This window comes from Eptesicus fuscus, chromosome 15 (genome assembly GCF_027574615.1).
Source record: "Eptesicus fuscus isolate TK198812 chromosome 15, DD_ASM_mEF_20220401, whole genome shotgun sequence".
Taxonomy (NCBI): domain Eukaryota; kingdom Metazoa; phylum Chordata; class Mammalia; order Chiroptera; family Vespertilionidae; genus Eptesicus; species Eptesicus fuscus.
Window position 1 is genome coordinate 74,296,410 of NC_072487.1, and position 24,582 is coordinate 74,320,991.

General features: G+C 54.1%; 2 protein-coding genes across 4 annotated transcripts; both read left to right on the forward strand.

Annotated features, from left to right (window-relative positions):
- Nucleotides 1-2,693: 2,693 nt before the first annotated feature.
- On the forward strand, nucleotides 2,694-8,854 carry SET (SET nuclear proto-oncogene). The gene is made up of 8 exons (XM_008152553.3): nucleotides 2,694-3,068; nucleotides 4,583-4,640; nucleotides 5,282-5,424; nucleotides 5,799-5,902; nucleotides 5,997-6,110; nucleotides 6,971-7,141; nucleotides 7,227-7,373; nucleotides 7,952-8,854. The coding sequence occupies exons 1-8, from the start codon at nucleotides 2,996-2,998 to the stop codon at nucleotides 7,973-7,975; spliced, it is 834 nt and encodes a 277-aa protein (XP_008150775.1). The 5' UTR covers nucleotides 2,694-2,995; the 3' UTR covers nucleotides 7,976-8,854.
- Nucleotides 8,855-13,110: 4,256 nt separating this feature from the next.
- Nucleotides 13,111-23,464, forward strand: PKN3 (protein kinase N3). 3 transcript variants are annotated; one of them, XM_008152551.3, is made up of 22 exons: nucleotides 13,111-13,389; nucleotides 15,211-15,442; nucleotides 15,617-15,762; nucleotides 16,263-16,374; nucleotides 16,459-16,586; nucleotides 16,785-16,968; nucleotides 18,380-18,526; nucleotides 18,614-18,723; nucleotides 18,812-18,955; nucleotides 19,349-19,424; nucleotides 19,509-19,677; nucleotides 19,844-19,946; nucleotides 20,051-20,118; nucleotides 20,390-20,453; nucleotides 20,560-20,651; nucleotides 21,003-21,179; nucleotides 21,777-21,839; nucleotides 21,944-22,020; nucleotides 22,453-22,595; nucleotides 22,684-22,791; nucleotides 22,904-22,984; nucleotides 23,070-23,464. In XM_008152551.3, the coding sequence occupies exons 1-22, from the start codon at nucleotides 13,363-13,365 to the stop codon at nucleotides 23,280-23,282; spliced, it is 2,664 nt and encodes an 887-aa protein (XP_008150773.2). In that variant the 5' UTR covers nucleotides 13,111-13,362; the 3' UTR covers nucleotides 23,283-23,464. The 3 variants fall into 3 exon arrangements, with proteins under 3 accessions (XP_008150773.2, XP_054583461.1, XP_027983079.2); XM_054727486.1 differs by having other exon boundaries at nucleotides 23,143-23,277; XM_028127278.2 differs by lacking the exon at nucleotides 13,111-13,389 and adding an exon at nucleotides 14,392-14,424.
- The last annotated feature ends 1,118 nt before the right edge of the window (nucleotides 23,465-24,582 follow it).

Here is a 24,582-nt window from a genome sequence, read left to right on the forward strand (position 1 = left end):
ACGAGGGGTGCACCCTAGTCCTGAGGTTTATCCAAACCCAGGTGACGGCTCATGCCATTCACTGGGCACCGATCTGCCAGGCACTGTGCCGCGGAAGCACTTCTCTACCCATCAGCCCTCACAACAGCAGCAGCGGTGGGTAACAACCCCATTTTGGAGAACAGAAAAAGGAGGCTCAGAAACGGGTGTGTGTGTGTTGGAGGCCATCCTAGCTAAGATTTCCTCTTCATCCCGGGACACTGCTGCACTGTAGGGAACACCAGCATCTCTGTTCCAATTCTTAAGCCATGGGGCTCTCCTTCAGAGAAACTGGGGAGGAGAGGAGAGGGAGGAATTCTGAGTGCGGCCAAGGAGCGTGCTGGAGCCGGGAAGAGACCGCAGTGAATAATGGCGCAGTGGGTGAATTATCTCTTGGTGTGTCCAATGCCACTCCCTTATTTACTGCAACTTTTGCCCTTTTGCTTTCTCTTCCACTTCCTAGTGTGTGATCTTGCATTCATTAAAAAAATTTATTTTTCCCTTTTTATTGAATTTTGGGTGACACTGGTTAGCAAAATTATACGTTTCAGCTTTGCAAGCATCTGGAGTGCGGTGATGAGAAAGGTCAGCAGGAGGAGCAGGGTGCTCCTGAGGGCTGGGGTTGTTGAAGGCTCCGTGGAGCCTCTGCAGATGCCTGGGAAACAGGTGGATCAGCCACTGAGGGGATGCTGTGGGTCACTGGTACCTACCTTTGAACATGCTTCGTGTAGCTGCAACCCTCAGCACAGTGTTTTTCAGAATGTTTCATCCCATTTGTAGGTCATGAAATCATTTTAGTGGAGCGCACCCTGATCTAAAGAAAAGAAAAATAGAGGATTAAGGGTCACATCACACTTAGTAAGGGTCAAGCATTGTTTTGTGTGCATTTGTGCACCGTGTTCTTGATGTCAAATGTACCTGTACTGTAGGTCATGCCCCAAAATGGAAAAACTGTCGTAGAGCAGGCGGTTGCAGTCCACCAGCCTGAACTAGAATCTTGGCTCTGCCACTTGCATAAAAAAATTGAGTTTATCTGTGCAATGAGGATATTGATACCTACCTTGTGTGTCATGACGATTGAATGAGAAAATGTATGTGCTTATCACAAGCCCGTGGGCCATGGGCCATGCTTCAGCAATGTGCTAGAGCCTGGTATTTCTTTCCAACTCGGTAACATCACAATGGTGGCAGGGAATTGGCCATAGTGAGAGTATGTATACACCACCAAAATCAGCAAATGCTGCAAATCAGGGGTTTTGGTGGTGTTGTTTTCTTCTCCTCTGGGATCTGGTTGTCAAACATTTAATAATACTTCTTCCTTTACACCTGTGCAATTGGGATAGCAATGGATTGAGCTGGACTCGATTGAGATTCAGGTTTGGAGGGGAAGGATTAGGTGAATTTCTGGGTTTTGGGGGAAGTCCCCAGAAGATACTTGTATTCTGTACCCATGGACTGGATGCCAATTACTTAACATTTATTGATCACTCACCACGGACTAAAGAAAGACACTGTGCTTGCTGGAAGGCAAATGATCCAATCTCAAATTCTGATTACAAATGCCCAGGGAAGCTTTTTAAGGTCCATGTCTAGGGGCCCTGGAGGAAGGAGTAGAGTGAGGTGCATTTGCATTACCTAGAAAGCATTATTTTAACCGGAATGCCTGGGCCCTACTTAATGGTTCAAGACCCGGCCTCTAAAGCAGGCCTTTGTTGGCCCCATCATCTCGGACAGGACGAAATGAATTTAACACCTTTCTGCCCCATTGGTCAATTGTGTGGCCTTCATGAAGTGCACACTGCACTTGGCCAGGACGGGCCCTAGGTAGGGTTTCTTTCAAGCATCAGGCACAGAGTTGGGCCAAAAAGGACCCACTTCACTGCCTTCAGAGGACTTCCACTTCAGTTCGGCCCTGTTTAAATGTTACCACTGACCCACGTCCCATTTGTCAGCCTTCTTTGCATTTTATCATTTTATAACGAACAGGTTGAGAGGGGAAGTGACTTGCCCAAGGGCACACAGCCTGCTGGGCAGAGCTTGCACTAAAAGCCAGGAAAAGGCCCTGTGAGTGAACTGGACAGCTTAGGGCTTTGCAAAGCCCGAGTGAGTAAAAATAGCTGTTTCCCCATCTGGAAGGTAGGATGGGGGTGCTGCCTCCTCTCCCCCATGGAGAGATGCCCTAGCATTGTCCCAGGGCGCAGAACCTGGGGTGGATGTATTTCTGGGTCCCAATGCTACTACGAGGCCTGCACTTTTGGGGGGCTGCGAACTCCCCTCCGCCCTGCAGAGAAGGGAAGCCGCTTCGCCACCACGTGATGCGCTCATCCCGGGGGCCTGCGCGCGGCGCGGCAAGGCCCCGCCTCTGACCGCTGCGCGCCGTAGCGCGCAAATGTCCCGGGTCGGGCTGGAGAAGGGGAAAGCGGGGGAGGGGAGCACGGCGCGGGGGGCCGGCCCCGTACGTCGCCGCGTTCCTTCCTCCCGCCTCTTCGTCAGGCCCTGTGTCTCCTCGCCGAGGCTCCGCCCCCTCGTCCCGGCGCCCCAGCCAATGGCCGGGCGGCGCGAGCCACTCCGGCCGGGGGTGGGGCTTGCGCGCGGGCCTGGCGCGCCTGCGCCTTGCCGCCCGCCCCTCGCGGAGAGGAGGAGGTGGAGGAGGAGGCGACTCGGGGAGAACGAGCAGCGAGCTGGATCGCGGAGCGTGAGTGAAGGAGCCCAGCCGCTTGCCCGCCCGCCGCCGCCTCCCCTCCGTAAGCAGTAGCCCGGGCCGGGGCCCGGCACGCTGCCCCAGCCTCTCCCTCGTCGTCAGGCCGCGAGGGGAGCGCGCGCAAGGCAGGGGGAGGGAGAACGAGCGGCGCGGGAGGAGGCGGCCGGACCGAGCGAGCGCCCGCGCGCGTGTGGCGTGAGGGGAAGCCGCTGCCCGCCCCCTTCGCCTTCCCTTCTCTCCCCCTCCCCGCTCCCCCCCCAACCGCGGAGCAGCACCATGTCGGCGCCGGCGGCCAAAGTCAGTAAAAAGGAGCTCAACTCCAACCACGACGGGGCCGACGAGACCTCAGGTGAGGAGCAGGCGAGGCGGGGGCCGGCCCGCGCCGCCATCTTCGCCGCCCGCCCGGCCCGCAGGCCGCCGGTGGGGCCCGGGGGGCGCTGGGCGGACGGGCCGGCGCGCGCCTCGGCGCCCTTTTTTGTGCGCGCGGGGCCGGGGCCGGGGTGGCGCCGCGGCGGCGGCGGACGGCGCTGCGAGGCGGGGGCGCTGCGGCCTGTTCGGCGCGGGCGGAGGAGACCCCCCCTTCCTCTCCCCCCTCCCTCGCTCTCCTCCCCCTCCCTCCCTCCCGAGAAGCCTCTCTTTATTGTGCTCCGCCATGATGCCTCGCTCCCATCAGCCGCCACCGCCGCCACATGGTGCGGCCGGACGCGGCCCCGCGCCCGGGCCTCCGCGCGGCTCCCTCTTTGCGCCCGGCCCGCCGGCGGCGGCCCCGTACCCCCACCCGGAGGCCAGCCCCCGCGCGACCCCCTGCCTCGAGCCGGGTCGGGTTGGGGGCGCGGGGAAGCACGCGGCCAGCCGCCCACTGGGCCCCGGCCGCCTCGGAGGATGCTGCTGTCGCCCCGGGCACTCCCCACGTGGGGTGGCCTCCCAGGCGCGGCCGCGCGCTGAGCAGCCTGGCGCGGCGGGCCGGGTGTTGGAGGGTTTTACAATGGCTCAGAGTCTCCTGCTTCTCCGTGAAGGGTTTCTCGGCAGGGGGCTGCACACCCCGGCTGGTTACCGGAAACGAACCGCGCGCATTCAGGACCCTTCACGCCCACTTAGTTTATAGGTTTTGCGGTCTTTGCCGGACAAAGGGCACCTCTTCCATAGCACACCTCCGTTTCTTCTTCCTTCTGTGGCTCATAGTTTTCTGACTTCATGCCTGACTCCCTATAAGTGTTGGGCCATCTTGAGATCAGCCCGCCTGAAATTGGGTTGGAGGGGTGAGAAAGGTCAGATACGAATCTTGGGGTTCCTATTCTAAAGGGGAAAAGTCGAGTGTTTACGACGGTCCATGTCTAGGGGCCCTTCCCTGTCTCTGTAGGGTTGTGTGTTTCAGTTGTAGGTACTGAGCGGTATTTTCAGCTTCCTATAAAGAGTGATTCTACCATTGGATACGGGGTGTCCTGATTTTTGTTACTGTCATGGGTAGCTTTCCACAGTTTCCTTAGCAGCTGATGTTAGTATATTGCAGGTATATAACGTGGTAAATAATAAACGCTTAAGAATTCCTGAATAAGGTTTATTCCTTGTCTTTCTTAATAGAAACTTTAACCATTAGTCTCTGTTTGTAATGTAACTCCTAAAAAGTGCTACAAGCATTTTGAATACCTAACAAACAGATACATGATTTGTGAATTGTCTTTGAATTTGTCAGCTACCTGCATGAACACGTGGAGGGCATGCCGTGCAGGCAGTTTTGTGTGTGTGTTTTGTTTTTTAACAAACAGCTTTATTGATGTAACTCACAGACAGTGTTCACATCAGGAAAGCTAGATAAATGCTTCTTCTAATTAGTATTGAGTTTTATGCATCTTTTTCTTACAGAAAAAGAACAGCAAGAAGCGATTGAACATATTGATGAAGTACAAAATGAAATAGACAGGTAAGGCTTTTCTTAATTTCTAGACGTTTTCTGAAATACATCTTATGGTATGGTGATCTTTGAAACTGGTCAAATCTCTATCCACTGGCTAAGTGGAGAGGGTTGATAGTGGAAACATGAAGTCAGTGTTATTTTTCTGTGAAATATTGTAGTCAAAAAACTTGATGAAAGTACATTGACTTTGTAAAGATTGGATCTCCTTTCAAAGGCTACAAGTTGTCTGAATTGCAGTGCATGGACTTCTGACAGTTTAGCATTATGGTATCAGTGTTGCTCTACTTGATTAGCAGTATTTCCCCGCGGCGGCCCCCCCCCCAATTCTCCCTTGATTTGCCTGAGGGACACAGAATTGAAGTTAGCCTGGTAGTAATTGAAGTAAATGTACAATGTCACCAAAATGATTGGTTTGGGCACCTAGTTAAACAACTGCCCATTATTGAGTGCCTAACCCAGATCAAATTGCCAACTTAGTTTTGACTTGATTTTAATATGGGTACAAAAATCTAGATGATTCAGTTTATTATAAATGTGTACTTTGTCCTTTTCTAAAGCTAACAAGAGTATATATTCTGTAGTCTTAGCAATTTTTGTATTTGTCAGATACCAAATACATTGTCAACATGTCCTTTCATTTGCTTCAGACTTAATGAACAAGCCAGTGAGGAGATTTTGAAAGTAGAACAGAAATATAACAAACTCCGCCAACCATTTTTTCAGAAGAGGTCAGAACTGATCGCCAAAATCCCAAATTTTTGGGTAACAACATTTGTCAACCATCCACAAGGTATGTTATCAGCAGAGCATTACTGAAGAGTGTAGGATGCCCACTTGTTAGGGAGTAGAGGAACCTTGGTTTGAGGACTTGGTCCAACATGTTGGTTACACGGAGAAGTTGAAACACTGAGAGGGGAGGGTTATAATTAATGTTTTCTGTCTATTTAGACGAGTCTGTATTCTAACTCAGGATTTGCCTTTAATTACTTGATAAAATGATGGTGCTAGCTCTGACACTCTGAGCCATTTGGTTTTCAGTTAATGGATTTATGAAACCAAGATGCTCACTAAATTAGGAAAAATTTTAAAGTGCTTTAACAAGCACTTGAGTTACTTAGTGCTTGTCTGTTTAATATTCATTTGGCTTATAATTTGCTGGTCTAGTGTCTGCACTGCTTGGGGAAGAGGATGAAGAGGCGCTGCATTATTTGACAAGAGTTGAAGTGACAGAATTTGAAGATATTAAATCAGGTTACAGAATAGATTTTGTGAGTATCAGTAACTCTGGTTTGCCACTATGGATATTAACTTGGGCTTTGGTTAGAAGAGCTGTTTGTATTGATTTCTAATCCTCTATTACAGTATTTTGATGAAAATCCTTACTTCGAAAATAAAGTTCTCTCCAAAGAGTTTCATCTGAATGAGAGTGGTGATCCATCTTCAAAGTCCACTGAAATCAAATGGAAATCTGGAAAGGTATTTGAGAAATTGTTTGGCAAATATTCTGTGTATTTTGGTTTAGTTGAATCATTTAACAATACTTAGTGCTTTGGTAGTGTGTTATGCAAATCCTTAAAATACAAGAAAAATTCCAATCTGGCCGGGGTGGTTCAGTTGGTTGAACATTGGCCTGTGCACTGAAAGGTTGGCAGTTGGATCCTCCATCAGGGTGTATACCTGAGTTGCAGGTTCAACACCCCCCCAGCAGGCATGTCTGAGAGGTAACCGATCACTTCCTCACACGGACAGAGAGAGGTGCACTCTTTCTCTTCCCCATCTCTCCCCTTCTCTTCTCTCCCCTTCTTCCCTCTTCCCTCTCCCCTCTCTCTTCTCTTCTCTCTTCCAGCATGTCCTAGGATGAGGATTAAAAAACTACAGTGTGTTAAAGTCAAATACAATAGTTTGGAGCTCTCATAACTTGTACAGTGCAAATTTTATAGAAAAGGACTAGTTTTTGTTTCATAATTTATGATCGAGCTCTTCCAATGGCATGCCACTTCCCAAAATCCATTTAATTAGTAAAATATTTTTAAAATAACACTATGTTGGACTGTTTGTTAAAGTGGAACTACTTTTATGAAAAAGCCAAAAATTAGATGATGGTACCTTTTCAGGAAAACCTTGTCATACAAATTTGACAACCGTCTTTATAGACCTAGAATTCTAGGGCCTTTTCTCTTTATATTTTATAATTTCTCATAAATAAGAATAATAGCTTGATAATATATTGATGTACATTTTTTGTTCTCCTTTGGGTTAAAATCTTGCTGTTTGAATTATGGGGAACTTAGTTTTTGTAGAGAGCCTGCATCATAAGTTCTTCCATCTTCATTTAGGATTTGACGAAACGTTCAAGTCAAACACAGAATAAAGCCAGCAGGAAGAGACAGCATGAGGAACCAGAGAGCTTCTTTACCTGGTTTACTGACCATTCTGATGCAGGTGCAGATGAGTTAGGAGAAGTCATCAAAGATGACATTTGGCCAAATCCTTTACAGTACTACTTGGTGAGTTGAGCGGTCTATTATTCAAGGTTGCACTTGTCTTACTTGTTTGAAAATGAGTTCTTAACATAACTCCTGGTTTTTTAAGGTTCCTGACATGGACGATGAAGAAGGGGAAGGAGAAGAAGATGATGATGATGATGAAGAAGAGGAAGGGTTGGAAGATATTGATGAAGAAGGGGATGAGGATGAAGGTGAAGAAGATGAAGATGATGATGAGGGGGAAGAAGGAGAGGTAAGTCCAGAAAGATAATCTTTAAACCACGTTACTTTAGAGGTTATATATGTTGTAAATGGAACTGACTCAACTAATTATGGGAGGATTTGTAGAAGAGATAAGCTATTTTGTTGTACAAGATGGGAAGGGATTTTGATGCGGTGGTATTGGTGATTTTTAACTAGTTCTGCTTTTGTTTTTTATGACTACACAATCCTGTCCTTCCCTAACCAGTACTTTAATAAAAGTGGTATGGATAGTGCAGCTGGTCATATTTGGAGAAATCTCCCAAATAACAAATTTACATGTTTTAGATTCACTATAAAATTCTTACAGTCAGACTGTATTTTGGTTTGGATTATTTGGTCTGAAAGATGTCTAGTGATTTGGTTAGTGCTGAAAAATTAATTTATCTGGAATAAAATCACTGGGTCATTCAGCTAAGATTTGAGCATAGGTTTTGATATATAGGTCCATAAAATTAGATTCTTCATAGTGTGTCATGTTCTGTAGAGTTCATCATGGTCCCTATGAATGTTGGGAAATGACTTTAGAATCAACCCTAAAGATTAATTGCCTACTTTTTTTCCTTACAGGAAGATGAAGGAGAAGATGACTAATGAACACTGATGGATTCCAACCTTTTTTAATTTTCTCCAGTCCCTGGGAGCAAGTTGCAGTCTTTTTTTTCCTTTTTCTTTTTATCCCCCCCTCTTGTGCTCAGTCGCCCTGTTTTTGAGGTCTCTTTTTCTCCTTTACACCATGGTTCTCACCTTATTTGGGGGGGGATGTACCTTGAGCAGAATACAGTGGGAAAAGAATCTTTGCCCCTTTCTGTTCCAAATTCATTTTTATCCCTTCCTGTCTCAAGAAAAACTTAATGGAATCACCACCACCGTGCTCTGTGGGAAAAAAGAAAAACCTTCTGCTCCCTTAGCTCTGCTGGGAGCTGGAGGTTGCTAGGCCCCTGTGTAGTAGTGCATAGAATTCTAGCTTTTTTCCTCCTTTCTCTGTATATTGGGCTCAGAGATTACACTGTGTCTCTATGTGAATATGGACAGTTAGCATTTACCAACATGTATCTGTCTACTTTCTCTTGTTTAAAAAAAGAAAAAAAAACTTAAAAAAAGGGGGGGTTATAGAAGGTGAGCAAAGGGTGGGTTTGAGATGTCTGGGTGGGTTAAGTGGGCATTCTGACAACATGGCTTCTCCTTCGGCATGTTTAATTGTGATGTTTAACGGACATCCGTGCAGTCTAAGATGACACTTTTAAAATAAATTCTCTCCTAATGATGACTTGAGCCCTGCCACTCGATGGGAGAATCAGCAGAACCTGTAGGATCTTATTCGGAATTGACATTTCTCTATTGTAATTTTGTTCCTGTTTATTTTTAAATTTTCTTTTTGTTTCACTGGAAAGAAAAGATGATGCTCAGTTTTAAACGTTAAAAGTGTACAAGTTGCTTTGTTACAATAAAACTAAATGTGTACACAAAGGATTTGATGCTTTTCTCTCAACAGATTTCATGTTTGACTTGTATAACATATTGTCAAACTTTGTCAACTAAACTCCGTATTTTTTGATACGCACTTTGCAGGATGATCTCAGGGCTATGTGGACTGAGTAAAGGGGTTTGAATCAGTATATTAATGTCTCCATAGCTGGGAAACATCATGAGTACAGTTTGCTGTCAGTGTCTGAAAATTTTCAAATCATTTGGAATACCAGATTGCTCAAACTTAGTTCTGAGTATGTTGTACCTTTAATTTTGTATATCAAATTGGCATTTTAAAAATGGGTCTATATTTACCTGGATATAATAACAGTGCCTGCCACCACCACCAGACAGACCTGGTGCTCTAGTGCCGAGTTCCACACGGGGCTATTGCTGGCATGTCTTCATTGGCACTAAAGGTGGCCCCGAAGACGGGCTTGCGGAGGAAGAAGTCCGTATCGGTGGCTCAGAAACTCAGGTTAGGAGTACTTTTGTCTCAAGTACCAGCTATTTAGTAGCTTACGTTATCAAATGAGATCAGTCTGTGTGAATCTGGGTGAGATGATGGACTCTGCTCTGCTAGATGCCATTGTGCATAGAACAACATTTTGAGAAGCTACCTAATGCCTAAGCTTTTTAATGCTGTAAAATATAGTAGCTGAAATTAAATGCCAGTTAATTTTTTCAGAGACGAATTAATGGACAGCCTGGTCAAATTCAAAGCTATTTGATGTATAAAACTTTATAAGTGGAACTATTCCATCAATAGGCAAAGTGTAATAAACCTATCTAGATGGATAGTATGTAATTTCTGCACAGGTCTCTGTTTAGTGAATACATCACTGTATACTGGTCAGGAATCTTGCTCCAATAAAGGAACATAAAGATTTTTTGACTGGGGTCATTCTCCTTGTTTTGTAGAGAAATGTTTCTTGCATTTGGATTTAGATGATAAGCAAGTTTTTGCCTTATTTGTGTTCATAGTGACAGGAAGTGGGGAAAATTAAATAGTTAAGCAGTAAGTATAGCACAGGTAACAGCTACATAAAAAGGTATGTATAAGACACATGGACAAAGGACTGTTAACTTGGAATATAGCAAGTTCCCGGGGGGGGGGGGGTGAAGTCACTTTAATTAATATAATACACATCAAGGAAGCCTGTGGTTTTTTATAAAGTTACACCTTACCCAAACTGGTTTTTATGTACTGGTGAGATTGTGGTATGGATAGGTTATAGGTCACATGAAATTGCATTTTATAATATTTTGTGAATTAAAAAATAAAAAAGTCACTAAAGGCCACTTTCCTTCTATTGAGATTCCCCTATGCCTGCAAATCTTGTAGCGTGTTCGGCTGTGCGAAAAAGTGGCATCAGGGTGCTGGGAAATGGCTGCCGAGGAGCTAGCGTGCTTTGTGCCCAATTGCAAAGGGACTTCTTGGGTTGGCCCTTACACAGTATATATTGGGAAGTGCTAGATGAATGGCTCAAAGCTTTGGTAAAAGGACATTTCAAAAGAGCAAATAGCTGTTTAGTTTCTCCCCAAATTGCTATGCTCAGTTTAGGAGGGGGACTTAACTAATGAATTGGGGCATAGAAAACAGCTTGTAATGTGTCTTTACATTAATTTGAAAACCTTGAGTATTCTATTTTAGAACATCCCTCTAGTTGAGGTTAACATTGGTTTCTCCAATGATGCCCTGGTTTCTAAGATTATTGCCTGACCTTCGTAAACAGGCCCTCGCTATCTCACTCAACTCTGGCTCTAAAACGTAGAGTTTAATTGGTCCACAGAGTACCTGGATGTCCTGTTGAGCTGACAAATTTGCTTTACTTGTGTTAGCTGTTTGGCTATAAGAGGTATGACCTTTTGGGCATTTAGAGGATTCCTGGACAATTGGGTTTCTGAATTAATCTGGCAGTCTGTCATTCTGCTCTATGGCACAAGTGGCTTCATGGTTTCTCTTGGTCCCAGAAACAAACATTTGATTTTTCTGCCTCTTTTGTTACATTATTCTATGATTTATTTTTTTTGGCTATTACAAGAATGGAATTCTGGGCCGAAACCGGTTTGGCTCAGTGGATAGAGCGTCAGCCTGCGGACTGAAAGGTCCCAGGTTCGATTCCAGTCAAGGGCATGTACCTTGGTTGCGGGCACATCCCCAGTAGGGGGTGTGCAGGAGGCAGCTGATCTATGTTTCTAGCTTTCTTTTTTTTTTTTTTTTTTGAGAGGGAAACATCAATGTATGTTTCTAGCTTTCTATCCCTCTCCCTTCCTCTGTAAAAAATCAATAAAATATATTTTTTAAAAATAAAAGAATGGAATTTTGTTGTAAAGGGTGAAGACAGACTCGGGATTTCCTGAAGATTGAGACAAAATTGTTTTGTCTACAATTGTTTACAGAGGACATCTCGCCGGTGTTGCTCCTCGACCAGTGAACCAGGAGGTCATGTTTAGATTCCCAGTTTTGGGTTCGATCCCCGGTGGTGGGTGTGCAATCCATGATTCTTTCATCATTGATGTTTGTTTCTCCCTCTTCCTCTCAGAAATCAATATATATATATATATATTTAAAAATGAGCACATCCTTTAAAAACAAAGAGGACATCTTATTTTGAAAAGTCTATCCCCCACCCCAGCAGTGACCATTTCCTTTTGAATATCTGCCTGTGCTTATTGGCTTACAAGTTTACTTTTTTAACAGGTCTGAAGGAAAGACTGAAATTTTGTGATTAGAACAAGAACAGAGAGGACTTTTCAAAGGAGGGTGTGTGCTGGCTTGATTAGTTGGTGACATGGTGTACTCCGATACTACCCGAGGGAGGCAAGTCTAAGTGATGTAGATGGATTGATGTTTGTCACACTGAGAATGAAGAGGATAGAAAGGGAAATGTGCTTCCTTACGTACCCTGCTAGGAATTTAGGTTCCTTTCAGGTTGATAGTTACATAGTTAACTATATGACGGATGTTGAATGTAAACTTCAATTTTGCTAAGAATGAATGTTTCATGAATTCCCATCACTGTCAGACATACAGTACAGCTAGCTGTCCGGTCAGACTCCCATCAGGTTTGCCCAGCCTGGGGTTCATTAAAACGGATGGATGGATTCTCTTTTCCCTTAGGGACAAGTGAGGCAGTGGAACAGTTCAAGGAAAATTTGGAAAGTAGATGGCAGTTCTTTGACATAGTTCAGCTTTCTGGCTGCAGGAGTGAAGGAGTGGTCCTCAGGCTGGGAGCGAAACCCCCCTCCTGAAATGAGCTGCTAGTTCAATTCATGGTTTTCCCGCTAGCCGACAAGCTGCAGCCTGAGGCTGATAGTCCTGACTTCCAAATTGTGGTTCAAGACATTAACCTCAGGGCAGCCTGATAACAGCCCCCACTTAAAAGAGCCCATTGTGTGTGAATGTCTCCCTCCGTACCAGGAAGTGTCCGACCTGCCTCTGATGATGACAAGGAGGCTTGTCCCCCACTGAGCCCAGCTGCCTTTGCAGTTGGTGATGCTTCTCGGTTGATGTCCCTTTGCAGGGCAATGGCCCAGGGCTGTCCGTGGCTTGCCAATTTCACTTTCTCGGTATTTGACGCTTCTGGGAGATGGCTCCTTTGGCACAAGGTGCAGGTGAGGACGATCCCAGGAAGTGGCTGCACAGCCACAGGCTGGGCAACGAGGAACCTGGATTCCCTCCACAGGCCAGCCCCCGCCAGGGCGTCCAGAGCGGGCCGGTTAGTTACCTTCCCGCGATGGTGGCTAGTCCGCAGGGCGTCTTCTCTTCAGGTGGGCTTCTCAGGACAAGGCGGGGAGGGCGTCCATGGCTCTGGCCGAACCGGAAAGCTCCAGGTGGGCCAAGGGTGGGGGCACGAGGGCCGTTTTGGTTCATTGCCCTGAGGTTGGCTTCGGCTTCGCTCGGGGGAGGCTTCTCTCCGTTCAGTCTTCAAGTAACCAGACGCGCCCAGATCTCGGGGCGACAGGTTTGGGGTTAGCCCTCGTGACCCCGACGACCTCTGAGAGGAAGACGCTGAGGGGCGGGGCCAGGCCGTGCGGGGATCTCGGGAAGAGGAGGTGACCCGCCCGCAGCGGACCGGCCACACCGCAGCGCCCGCGGTCAGCAGGCGGCGCTGGCTGCTCGGACCCGCCCCTCTCGGCACGCGGCGGAGCGGCCCGGGAGCTCCAGCCCGGGAGATGCCCCCTCCTGCCCTCCTGTCCCGGGACCGGGCTCAGGGTCCCCGAGAGGGAGCTGCGGCCTCAGAGGGGGAAGCCCACGGAGCCTCGGAGCCGGGGCCGGAGCCGTGGCCTCGGGTTCGGGAGTGGAGCCCCGAGAGCCGACCTGGCGCGGCCGAGGGGCGGCGCTGAGTCCAGGTCCCGGAGGCCCGCGGACCTCGGGAGGGGGCGCCCGATCCCGCCGCCCCGGCGCCGCTTCCCGGGAAGTTTCAAGTTTTGAAAGTCTCGGCGGAGGGGCCGGGGCTTCCGGAGCCGGACCGGTGAGCAGAGAGGCCGCGTGGCCGGAGCGCGCCATGGAGGAGGAGGAGGCGCGGCGGCAGGTGAACGGCTCCGGGAGAGGCCGGGGGGCGGGGGAGCCGCCGGCGGTGTCCCCCGCTCCGCCCCACCCCTTCCCCTGCGCGGGGCATAACTGCGCCCGGGGGTAAACCGTTCATGCCCCCTGGAACCGTCCCCGAGTCCCCCCCAATGGACCCAGACGCTCCGGCCAGGCCGGCCTGTGAGCGGGTCAGAGCCACGAGGGTGGGCCCCCAAGTGCCCTAAAACCGGCTCTTCCCGGCGGGACGCCGAGGCCCTGGGAGTCGGCCGGGAAAGGAAAGGGGGGTCCGTGCGGGCTCACGGGGAGCGGCCCTGCGGGAGAAGAATTGGTGCGCCCGGGGCCCGGGGCCCGGGGCCGGGAGGGGCCGGTCCGGCGCACTTGGGGTGGGGGGACCCTCCCAGAGCGCAGGGCTTGTGCGGAGTGTGGTCCCAGGCAGGGGGCCCAGCCCTGTGCCTGGGCGGGAACCTTCGAGCGTGTAGGGGTCCAGCCCTAAGGGGAGGGGCCGGTTCCTGCCCTCGCCGGCGCTGGTGCAGGGGCACCGGGCCCGGGCCGGGCGCACGTCTGCTCGGGGAGGATGGGGTAGTTCCCGGGCACAGCCAACGGGAGGGGTGTGCGCAGGGGCAGGCGTCCAGCCCGGAGCAGACAGGAGTCTGGGCCCCGCTCAAGAGGGGGAGGCCTCCACCCCGATGCTGAGCAACCTCAGGGCTGCGTCTCCCCCGCCCGCCGCCTTCCTGCGGAGCTCCGTCCGCCTGTTCCAGCAGCGACTTGTACACATTTTCCTATTTCCTGTGAACCTCCGCCCAGCAGCGGAGCTGGGTGACTCAGGACCCCGGTGGCCGGGCCCCCAGCTCCATGGGAGCTTTGTTTGCTCGAGCCCTTGGCTCTGGCCTTCGCCTAGAGCCGGCAAAGGATTTCCTGAGCCCCACCCCTGCCCTCTGCCTGCCTGGCCCGCGAGGCCCCGAGGCCTGGCCTGGGGGTGGGGTCCCTGAGGCGGGGGTGGCCACCCTTCCACTGGGCTCCCGAGATGGCGAGCGGAGAGGTAAGGAGGAGCCCCTGGGAGGAGGGGGTCATGGGTGACCCTGGGCTGAGGTCGGCTTTGGCACCGCCGGTTTGAAATGGCCTCTGGGAAGGTTTGCCTCTTCCTCGCTCCAACCTGGGGTGAAGCTGTGAGAAAACCTGCTTCCTCCCAGGAGCTGGGCCGGAAGGGGGTCCCCGGAGACCTTCCTAGCCCTTCCGTGTGCCTCTGCTTTGCCAGCTGAGGCCTCAAGGGAACAGTCCTGGCCCCCACTCCGGCCTCCAGCTGCCCTCTGACCTTAAGTAAATCCCTAGCCTCTTTTCTGGCTCAAATCTTAGCCTGAACCCCAGCTTTAGAGCAGCCGCCTGTGGAGCGTGGCTGGCAGGGAAGGGCTGGGCTGGGGCCCAGAGGTGGTGGTGTCTCCTCTGGGGTGACCTTGGGCAGGGTACTTAACCGCTCTCCGAGCCTCAGTTTTCTCACCTACACGATGGGCACATAACTGCACCTACCTCAGGGGTTGTTGTCAGGACTGACAAATGAACGTCCGCAAAGCTCTTACAGACCCTGGCACCCCGAAGCACCACGTACATGGGAACAGTCCCCTCTCCCCCCAAATGCCGAGGACAGGAGCGTGGGCTGCACAGTAGCCGTGGGGTTTCCACCTGGCCGAGGGCTACTCCTCTGCCGCCAGGGATGCTGCCCACACCCTGTGCGGGTCCTGGGCGCCAGCCCCGCCTCCCTCCCCACCGTGTGGCGGGCTGAGGCTGGCGGCAGCGGGCACTGAGTGGCCTGCTCCTCTGCTCCCCACAGCCCGGGCCTGGCCGGCGGCCCCCAGAGGACGAGAGAGAGGTGATCCGCCGGGCCATCCAGAAGGAGCTGAAAATCAAGGAGGGTGTGGAGAACCTGCGGCGGGCGGCCACGGACCGCCGCCACCTGGGCCACGTGCAGCAGCTCCTCCGGACCTCCAACCGCCGCCTGGAGCAGCTGCATGGGGAGCTCCAGGAGCTGCACGCCCGCATCCTGCTGCCGGGCCCCCCAGCTGGTGAGCGAAGCGTCTGGGCAGCCCCCTGGGGACAGCAGGTGCCAGCTCACTAACCCAGCTCCTCCGTCCTGACCACTCGCAGAGCTGCCCCACCCGCCCCTGCCCAGGAGGGGAGGGAGGAGAGAGCTGGGCTGTGGGTGAGGGGTTTATGGGCCCCCCGTGTGGTGCACACAGAACCTGCGGCCCCGGGACCCCGGCCTCCGGCAGAGCAGCCCAGGGCCCGGCACCTGGAGGCTCTCCAGAGGCAGCTGCAGGTGGAGCTGAAGGTGAAGCAGGGGGCTGAGAACATGACCCACACGTACGCCAGCGGCACACCCAAGGTGAGGCTCCTGGGCTCTGACGGGAGAGATTTGGCTCTTGGATTATTAGGGTCGGTGCTGTTCCAGCCTCTATTCTGAAAGGGAAATGCTACCCAGCCATTGATGCAATGAGGGAGACACAGCCCTAACCCTTAGTCTGATGGAGACGGCGTGGTCCCAGATCCCAGCTTGGTGGGGAAGGCACGGCTCGAACCCCTGGTCACACAGAGAAGGCACAACGCTGAAGTTCCCAGTCTAATAGGGAAGGCCCAGCCCCAGCCCCAGCCCCCAGCGTGATGTGGGAGCTCAGTCCTGATATGCTGGAGGAGGCTTGACCTCAGCCCTTATCTGGTCTCATGGGGGAGGCTGTGCCCCGGACCTCCTCTAACAAGGGAGACTCGGTTCCTTATCCGGCCGGCTGTGGGAGGCTTGGCTTCGGTCCTGGTGAACGGGGGAGGCTCCGCGCCAGTCCCGGGTCTGACCAGGGAGGCTCTGGGCCAGCACATGTCACGACCCCACAGGGGAGGAAGCTCTTGGCAGCTGCTCAGCAGATGCTGCGGGACAGCCAGCTGAAGGTGGCCCTGCTGCGAATGAAGATCAGCAGCCTGGAGGCCAGTGGGTCCCCCGAGCCAGGTGAGGCCTTGAGAAGCGGGGGTGGGGGGGGGGGGGGGGGGGCAGAGCAGGGCACGGGCCTGAGCGCTGACCCCCTCCTCCCAGGTCCTGAACTGCTGGCGGAGGAGCTGAGGCACCGGCTGCGCATTGAGGCTGCCGTGGCCGAGGGGGCCAAGAACGTGGTGAAGCTGCTGGGTGGCCGGCGAATGCAAGACCGCAAGGCGCTGGCCGAGGTCAGGCCGCCGCCCCCTCCCGTTGCCACTCCTCTCTGAGGGTCTCCTTGTTCCCTTCCCCCCTCGGCAGCGATGGGAGGCACCATGGACTGGCCACGTGGGGGCTCATTCGGTGTAGACCTCAGAGGGGGTGTCTACGGGTGGCCTGAGCCAGTGCCCCCACACCCCTTTCCCCCTGGGCCTGTGTCCCCTCTGCAGGCTCAGGCCCAGCTCCAGGAGTCCTCCCAGAAACTGGACCTCCTGCGGCTGGCCTTGGAGCAGCTGCTGGAGAGACTGCCTCCTGCTCACCCTCTGCGTGGCAGAGTGGCCCGGGAGCTGCGGACTGCTGTGTCTGGGAACCCTCAGCCTTCAGGGACGCTTGTAAAGCCCATCGCCATGACAGGTAGCAGGAGCCGCTCCCACTTCCGAACTCTCTTTCCCTTCCAGAAAGGACTGCAATACCGTGGGGAAGAACTTTGGAGAAGGGTTCCAATCCTGGCTCCACCACCCCCTAGCTGTGAGGCCTTGGACAATTGACATCCTTTCTCCAAACCACAGTTTATCCAGCTGTAAAATGGGGACGATAACAGCACCTACTTCATGGGGCTGCTGTGAAAACCAGTGCGTGGTTGTTGCCTGTGAAGTGCTAAGCACTCTGTGGGCACAGTCAGCACCCTATCAGTGAAGCTGTTATTTAAATGAGGAACCATAGTAATGTTTAAAGGGCCAGTGTTAGGGAGCTCTCAGCCCCGGAGGCCTTGGCCGCCAGTGCTGGGCAGCTTGGGCTATTCCAGAGTTCTTTCTTATCCCAAGTTGGATCTGTCTCCTTAGAGTGGCAGCTGAATTGCAATCAGTGAGCAATCTCAGATGCAGACTTTGGTAGCCCTGAGCTTCCCACCGGGAGAGAGTACCAATAGAGAGCCCAGCGCCTTCCTGCTCAGAGCTGGTTGGAGCGTACACAGGCCACATCCCACTGTGAGCAGAGCTGAGAAGGGGAGGTACAGCGGCTGGATGGGCCCCCTCACCTGGCCTCAGAGAATCAGGAGTGATTCCTGGAGGAGATGGTGTGTCTGAGCTCAGCCTTAGAGGGCTTATGAGATCTGGCCAAGGGGATGAGTTGGGGAAGGCAGGGGAAATGACTTGTTAAAAGGCCTAGAAGTGGGCTACTCGGGGCCGCTCTAAATCCTGTGTCCTGGCTGAACACCTTAGTTCCTACCCAGGCCGCTGCCCTCTTTTAAGGTCCTTTGGAGTGTAACCCCCAGACCTGGACTCCCCTAAATGGTGCTCTTTGGCCCAGTTTATTTCCTCGAAAACTACTCGAGCCCTACTGCTTCCTCTTTGAGGGACAAAAGTTTAGTGACCCTAAAAACGAATCCACTTGGTTGGCAAAACACGCTTTGTAGCCCTCGTGGGAGGTGGGACAGAGCTGAGACTCCTTTCCTCTGTACAGATGGGGAAACTGAGGCCCAGGGAGGAGGGGGGATAGGACAGGCAGCCAGGCCCTGAGCCCTGGGTAGCATGTCGTCATGCACTGTGGCTCCATGTGGCTTGGCTGAGGTTTGAGGGTCACTCCTCTGCCTGTGGGTCCCTGCTGCCCCCAACACATGGACAGCGCTCAGGAGGGAGAGCCAGCTGGTCTGCCTGGAGGGTGGCAGACGGCTGCCAAGGCCTGATGTGGGCAGGCTCTGGGTTCAGCATCTCTATGAGAAGGTAGTGTTCCTGGGGTCCAGGGGCCACTGGGGGTGGCAGTGGGAGGATGGCACCTGACCATGCTTTCCGCACCCCCCCAACCCCCCACCTCCCGCTCCCCACAGGGACACTGCAGGTCCACCTCCTGGGCTGTGAGCAGCTGCTGACAGCTGTGCCCGGCCGGTCCCCGGTGACCGCGCTGGCCAGGAGCCCCTCCCAGGGCTGGCTTCGGGGCAGAGCCAGGCAGCAGCGTGGCACAGGCGAGCTGGCCAGTGAGTAAGGGGCTGCAGGGAGCTATGGGGGAGCAGCCAAGGACCCCCACTCCTGGCCTTCCCTGAGCCCTGGTTCTGGCCCTGCAGGTGAGGTGCTGGCCGTGCTAAAGGTGGACAATCGCATCGTGGGCCAGACGGGCTGGGGACCGGTAGCCCAGCAGTCCTGGGACCAGACCTTTGTCATCCCCCTGGAGCGGGTGAGGCCGGCCCTTGTGAGGCCAGGGGTGACGTTGGGCCACCGGGTGGAAGGCCAGCCCCATCTTCAACCCGGCCTTTCCGCTACAGGCCCGAGAGCTGGAGATCGGGGTGCGCTGGCGGGACTGGCGACAGCTGTGCGCCGTGGCCTTCCTGCGGCTGGAGGACTTCCTGGACAATGCTTGTCACCAGCTCACGCTCAGCCTGGTGCCCCAGGGGCTGCTGTTTGCCCAGGTGCCCCCTGCCCCTGCCTTCTGATCACGTGGGATCCTGGCCCCCTCGGAGGAGTGGACATTGAGGCCCAGAGGGAGGAGGTCTCCGAGAAGGGGTTCCCAGGCCGTCTCCGAGGCCCACGCGGAGTCCCTAGGCCTGTGTCCTTGTCCTGACCGCCCTGCTTCGTGGTGACTCTAGACAAGTGCCTCTCTTCTCTGGGCCTCAGTTTCCCCACTGCTACCAATGAGGATGTTGACTCCGTCTCTCGGAGCCCTTCTGGCTCTTGCATCGTTGCCACTGGGGGCTCAGGCCGGGATCCTGGAGGCTGGGGAGGTGCCCATGGCAGGTGGGGTGGGAGGGGACTGGGCTTCAGGTAACCTGTGACCCCGCAGGTAACCTTCTGTGACCCCGCAGGTAACCTTCTGTGACCCCGTCATTGAGAGGAGGCCGCGGCTGCAGAGGCAGAAACGCATTTTCTCTAAACGCAGGGGTATGGACAGGACAGGGCTGTGCACGTGGGGAGGAGGGCAGGGGCGTCAGGGGGCCCCGGGACTGAACCTCCCTTTTGCCCCAGGTCAGGACTTCCTGAGGGCTTCCCAGATGAACCTCAGCATGGCAGCCTGGGGGCGCTTGGTCATGAACCTGCTGCCCCCCTGCAGCTCCCCAAGCACGATCAGCCCTCCCAAAGGGTGCCCCCGGACCCCGGCCACACCTCGGGGGGCCACCAGCCCTGCCTCGCCCAGGTGAGAAGCCACCTCACCCCCCAGACTCCCGGCCTATCTATCTATCTCTCTCTCTCTCTCTCTCTCTCTCTCTCTCTCTCTCTCTCTCTCTCGGCATGGCTGTGTGTCCATCCCCCAGCTGTTCTGTCTGCCTCTGCCCCACCATGTGTCTGCTCCCTCCCCACAGTGGTTTCCCACCCAAGAAGACCCCGTTGGGAGAAGAGATGAGGCCCCCACCCAAGCCCCCACGCCTCTACCTGCCCCGGGAGCCAGCCCTGGAGGAGACGCCGGTGAGGGGGGCTGGTAGCCCTGGGGGTGCTGGGCTGGGGGTGGCGGAGCTGGAGGGAGGGAGGAAGGAAGCCCTGCTCTGCCCTGAGCCCCTCTGCCCTCACAGCGCACCAAACGCCCCCACATGGAGCCCAGGACTCGACTGGGGTCATCTCCGCCAGCCTCCCCGACCAGGTACCCCGTCAGGTCACCTTCTTGTTTGAGACATTATCCACTCACTCAGTCGTCACCCCGCGGCTCCTGGGCGCGTTCACAGCTCGCTCTCAGGTTCTCGCTCTGAACCGACATCATTGAGGCCCCAGCTGTATGCCAGCCTCAGGCACCTGCGGTCCTGAGCCCCCGGCCCGCCAGCCCCACAGGCGGGGCCAGGCCAGGATCGGGCATGAGGGGTGGGTGGGGGCCCAGCCCGTGGCCCGGGGGGCTGCCTGTGCCCTCTCTCTTACAGGAAACCCCCACGGCTTCAGGACTTCCGCTGCTTGGCTGTGCTGGGCCGGGGACACTTCGGGAAGGTGGGTGCAGTGGAGGGTGGGCAGCCCTCGGCGCCTTAGCTCGGAGGACGCTGTGACCCTCATCCCGGTACTGCCCACCTGGAGCCCAGCCTTTCTCTGGTCCCAGGTTCTCCTGGTGCAGTTCAAGGGGACGGGGAAATACTACGCCATCAAAGCGCTGAAGAAGCAGGAGGTGCTGAGCCGGGACGAGATAGAAAGGTGTGTGGTGATGCCACGGGCACTGGCCCTGCAGCGGGCACCAGAAGGCAGCCGAACGCTCCTGGGGCTTTGAAGTGGTGACTCGGGCCAGCCAGGCCTGGGTTCTTTTTTTTTTTAGCACCTGCAGTTAATGATGGGCCCTTGGGCAGGTCCTCTCTTACCTCTGCACCTCAGTTTCCTCATCTGTAAAATGGGACAGTGGTGGTTGTGCAGGTTAACTGACCCACATGAGCCCCTGGTACATAGAAACCAGCTCTACGGAGCTGCCGGCACTTTGTCTGGTGTCCTGTGGGTGGCAGGGCACAGCCAGGGAGGTTTCCTTCCCTCTGAAACCCACGCCCTCCCCTGCAGCCTGTACTGCGAGAAGCGGATCCTGCAGGCTGTGGGCCGCACGGGACATCCCTTCCTGCTGTCCCTCCTTGCCTGCTTCCAGACCTCCAGCCACGCCTGCTTCGTGACCGAGTTCGCGCCCGGTGGTGACCTCATGATGCAGATCCACGAGGACGTTTTCCCTGAGCCCCAGGCCCGGTGGGTTTCCGTTCCTCTTGTCTGCCTCTTCCAACAAGCCGACCCGGGTTCCCTATACCGGGCCTCCCTCACCCGGCTTCCTCCGGGCACCCATCAGCAGAGGAGCAGGGAGTCAGGGAGGCCTTGGTTCAAATCCTGGTTATCAGCTCTCACAGCATTTGGGACCTTGAGCCTCAGTTTGTGTAGCTCGGAATCGGGTTAGAAAGAACTGTGTCAGAGGCTTAAGCATGGTGAACAGTGACTGGCAGCTGAAGTTGTCTCTTGTCCACCAGAGTGCGCCCTGAAGTCTGGGCTCATATCAGCTCTGCCGCTAGCTGTGACCCTGGGCACATCTCTCCCCTGGGGGCTCAGATCCTCATTTGAAAAACAGGCATGCAGGCTGCCGGGAGGAGGCGGGACGAGGAGATCTAAGACCCCGGGAAGAGTAGGCTGTGAGCTGGCAGCAACCTTGGGCTGCTGTCTGGAGGAGCCCCACCCCCACGTGAGGCTTGTCCCAGCCTCTTGCCCTCATCCAAGGGTCCCCAGGCCATGGCCATCCTGTGCCTCCCTGCCCTCCCCCCACAGTCCTGGGCCTAAGCTTCCCCGAAACCCCTCCAGGTTCTACCTGGCCTGTGTGGTCCTGGGACTGCAGTTCTTGCACGAGAAGAAAATCATTTACAGGTAACTGGTCCCTGAGATGCTGGGGGAGTGGCGAGGGAGCGGATGCTGTCTCTCTCCTGGGCACCGTTCCAGGGCCCTTTGCTCTGCCCCCCCCCCCCCCCCAGGGACCTCAAGTTGGATAATCTTCTGCTGGATGCCCAGGGTTTCCTGAAGATCGCAGACTTTGGACTATGTAAGGAAGGTGTGTGTCTCCTGTCCAGGATCCTGTGTCCTCCAGCCTTCTCACCCAGTCCAGGCCAGCAGTGGCATCTCCCGGGAAATCTACCCCCCCCCCTCATCCCAGGGACCAAGTGGACACATTGGGCTTCCTTCCCAACCCTACAAGCTCTGAAGAGCCCTGGCTTCCCTTGGCCCAAGGGAGAGCCCGTGCTCCGGAGCTGGGAGAGGGCACTGGGTTCTGCGTCCTTCGTGGCCTCGGCATGTGAGCTTGGCTGAGCCTCGCTTCCTCCGGCCGATGTCGTAAAATCCATTCCCACCTCCCAGAGTAGGGCGCAGGGCTTGGCACGGGTTAGGTACAGGGGGGCATAAGGGTTGGCTGTTGGTTCTTCCAACCACAGAGGTTACTGTGGACCAGACACACTGAACCGGCACTGGTGTGGCTGTTGATTTGCAGGGATTGGCTTTGGGGATCGGACCAGCACCTTCTGTGGCACCCCAGAGTTCCTGGCCCCCGAGGTGCTGACCCAGGAGGCCTACACACGGGCCGTGGACTGGTGGGGGCTGGGCGTGCTGCTGTATGAGATGCTGGTGGGTGAGGTGAGTGCCGAGCCTGGGCTGCCAGGGCCTCTAGGTCGGGGTGGGCTGGGCGTGGCCCGTGCACCCCACTGAGCCCCCGTCCCCGCAGTGCCCGTTCCCAGGGGACACCGAGGAGGAGGTGTTTGACTGCATCGTCAACGCGGAAGCCCCGTATCCCCGCTTTCTGTCGGTGCAAGGACTCGAGCTCATTCAGAAGGTAACCTCCCATCCTCGGGGCCCTGGGCCCGGGGCCCAGCTCCCTCGGGGGGCCTGGGGCGGCGGCAGTGCCTGGGGCCCAGTGCCCTTGGTGAGCACCTGCTCTTGCCCAGCTCCTCCAGAAATGCCCGGAGAAGCGCCTGGGGGCAGGCGAGCAGGATGCTGAGGAGATCAAGACCCAGCCTTTCTTCGGGGTGAGTGGCCAGGGCGCAGTGGGAGGGGAGGGACCGCGTGGGCTGCCATGGCCGTCACCTCAGGCACCTCTGCCCTTGTCCCCAGACCACTGACTGGCAGGCTCTGCTGGCCCGCGCTGTCCAGCCCCCCTTCGCACCCACCCTCTGCGGGCCCACAGATCTGCGCTACTTTGAGGGCGAGTTCACGGGACTGCCGCCTGCCCTGACCCCGCCGGACCCCCGCGGCCCCCTCACTGCCCGCCAGCAGGCCGCCTTCCGGGACTTCGACTTTGTGGCAGAGCGATTCCTGGAGCCCTGAGGGCCTTTCCCCGTGTCCCTGTCTCCTGTCCCCCGGACTCTTCGAGCCTCACTGCCCACCCGTCTGCCCAGCTCTGCGCCCTGCCCTGGAGGCCCAGGCCTTGCCTGGTATTTATCAGCCCTTCGGACCCGAGGTGGGGGCTGGCTCAGTCTCTGGCCTGGTGCTCCCCTCCCCCTCCCCCCCCCCCCACCCCTCCCGCTCTCAGCCAGACGTGGACAGAAAGGGTGGCCCAGTGAGGAGTCATTTGGTTTGGTTTTTTTTTTTTTTTTTTTTTTTTTTTTTTTTTTTTTTTTAATATTTTTTATTGAGGTATTATATGTGTACATATCTTACCATTACCCCCCCACCCCACACCCACACATGCCCTTCCCCCCAGAGTTTTGCGTCCATTGTTTATGCTTATATGCATGCATACAAGTCCTTCGTTTGACTTCATAACTCCCCCACCTCTCCCTAACTTTCCCCCTGTAATTTGAAAGTCTGTTTGATGCTTTACTGTCTCTGTATCTATCTTTTTGTTCATCACTTTATACTGATCTTTACTATCCCTAAATGAGTGGGATCATGTGGTATTTTTCTTTCATTGACTGGCTTATTTCACTTAGCATAATGTTCTCCAATTCCATCCAGGTTGCTGCAAATGATGAGAATTCCTTCTTTTTTATGGCAGCATAGTATTCCATTGTGTAGATGTACCACAGTTTTCTGATCCAGTCATCTGCTGACGGGCACCTAGGCTGTTTCCAAATCTTAGCTATGGTGAATTGTGCTGCTATGAACATAGGGGTGCATATATCCTTTCTGATTGGTGTTTCTAGTTTCTTCGGATATATTCCCAGGAGTGGGATCACTGGGTCAAATGGGAGTTCCATTTTCAGTTTTTTGAGGAAGCTCCATACTGTTCTCCACAGTGGCTGCACCAGTCTGCATTCCCACCAGCAGTGCACGAGGGTTCCTTTTTCTCCGCATCCTCGCCAACACTTGTCGTTTGTTGATTTGTTGATGATAGCCATTCTGACAGGTGTGAGATGGTACCTCATTGTTGTTTTGATTTGCATCTCTCGGATAATTAGTGACGTTGAGCATGTTTTCATGTGTCTCTTGGCCTTCCTTCTGTCTTCTTTTGAAAAGCTTCTATTTAGGTCTGTTGCCCATTTCTTTATTGGATCATTTATCTTCCTTTTATTAAGTTGTATAAGCTGCATGTAGATGTTGGAGATCAAACCTTTATCAGTGATGCCATTTGCAAATATGTTCTCCCATGCAGTAGGCCTTCTTGTTGTTTTGTTAATGGTTTCTT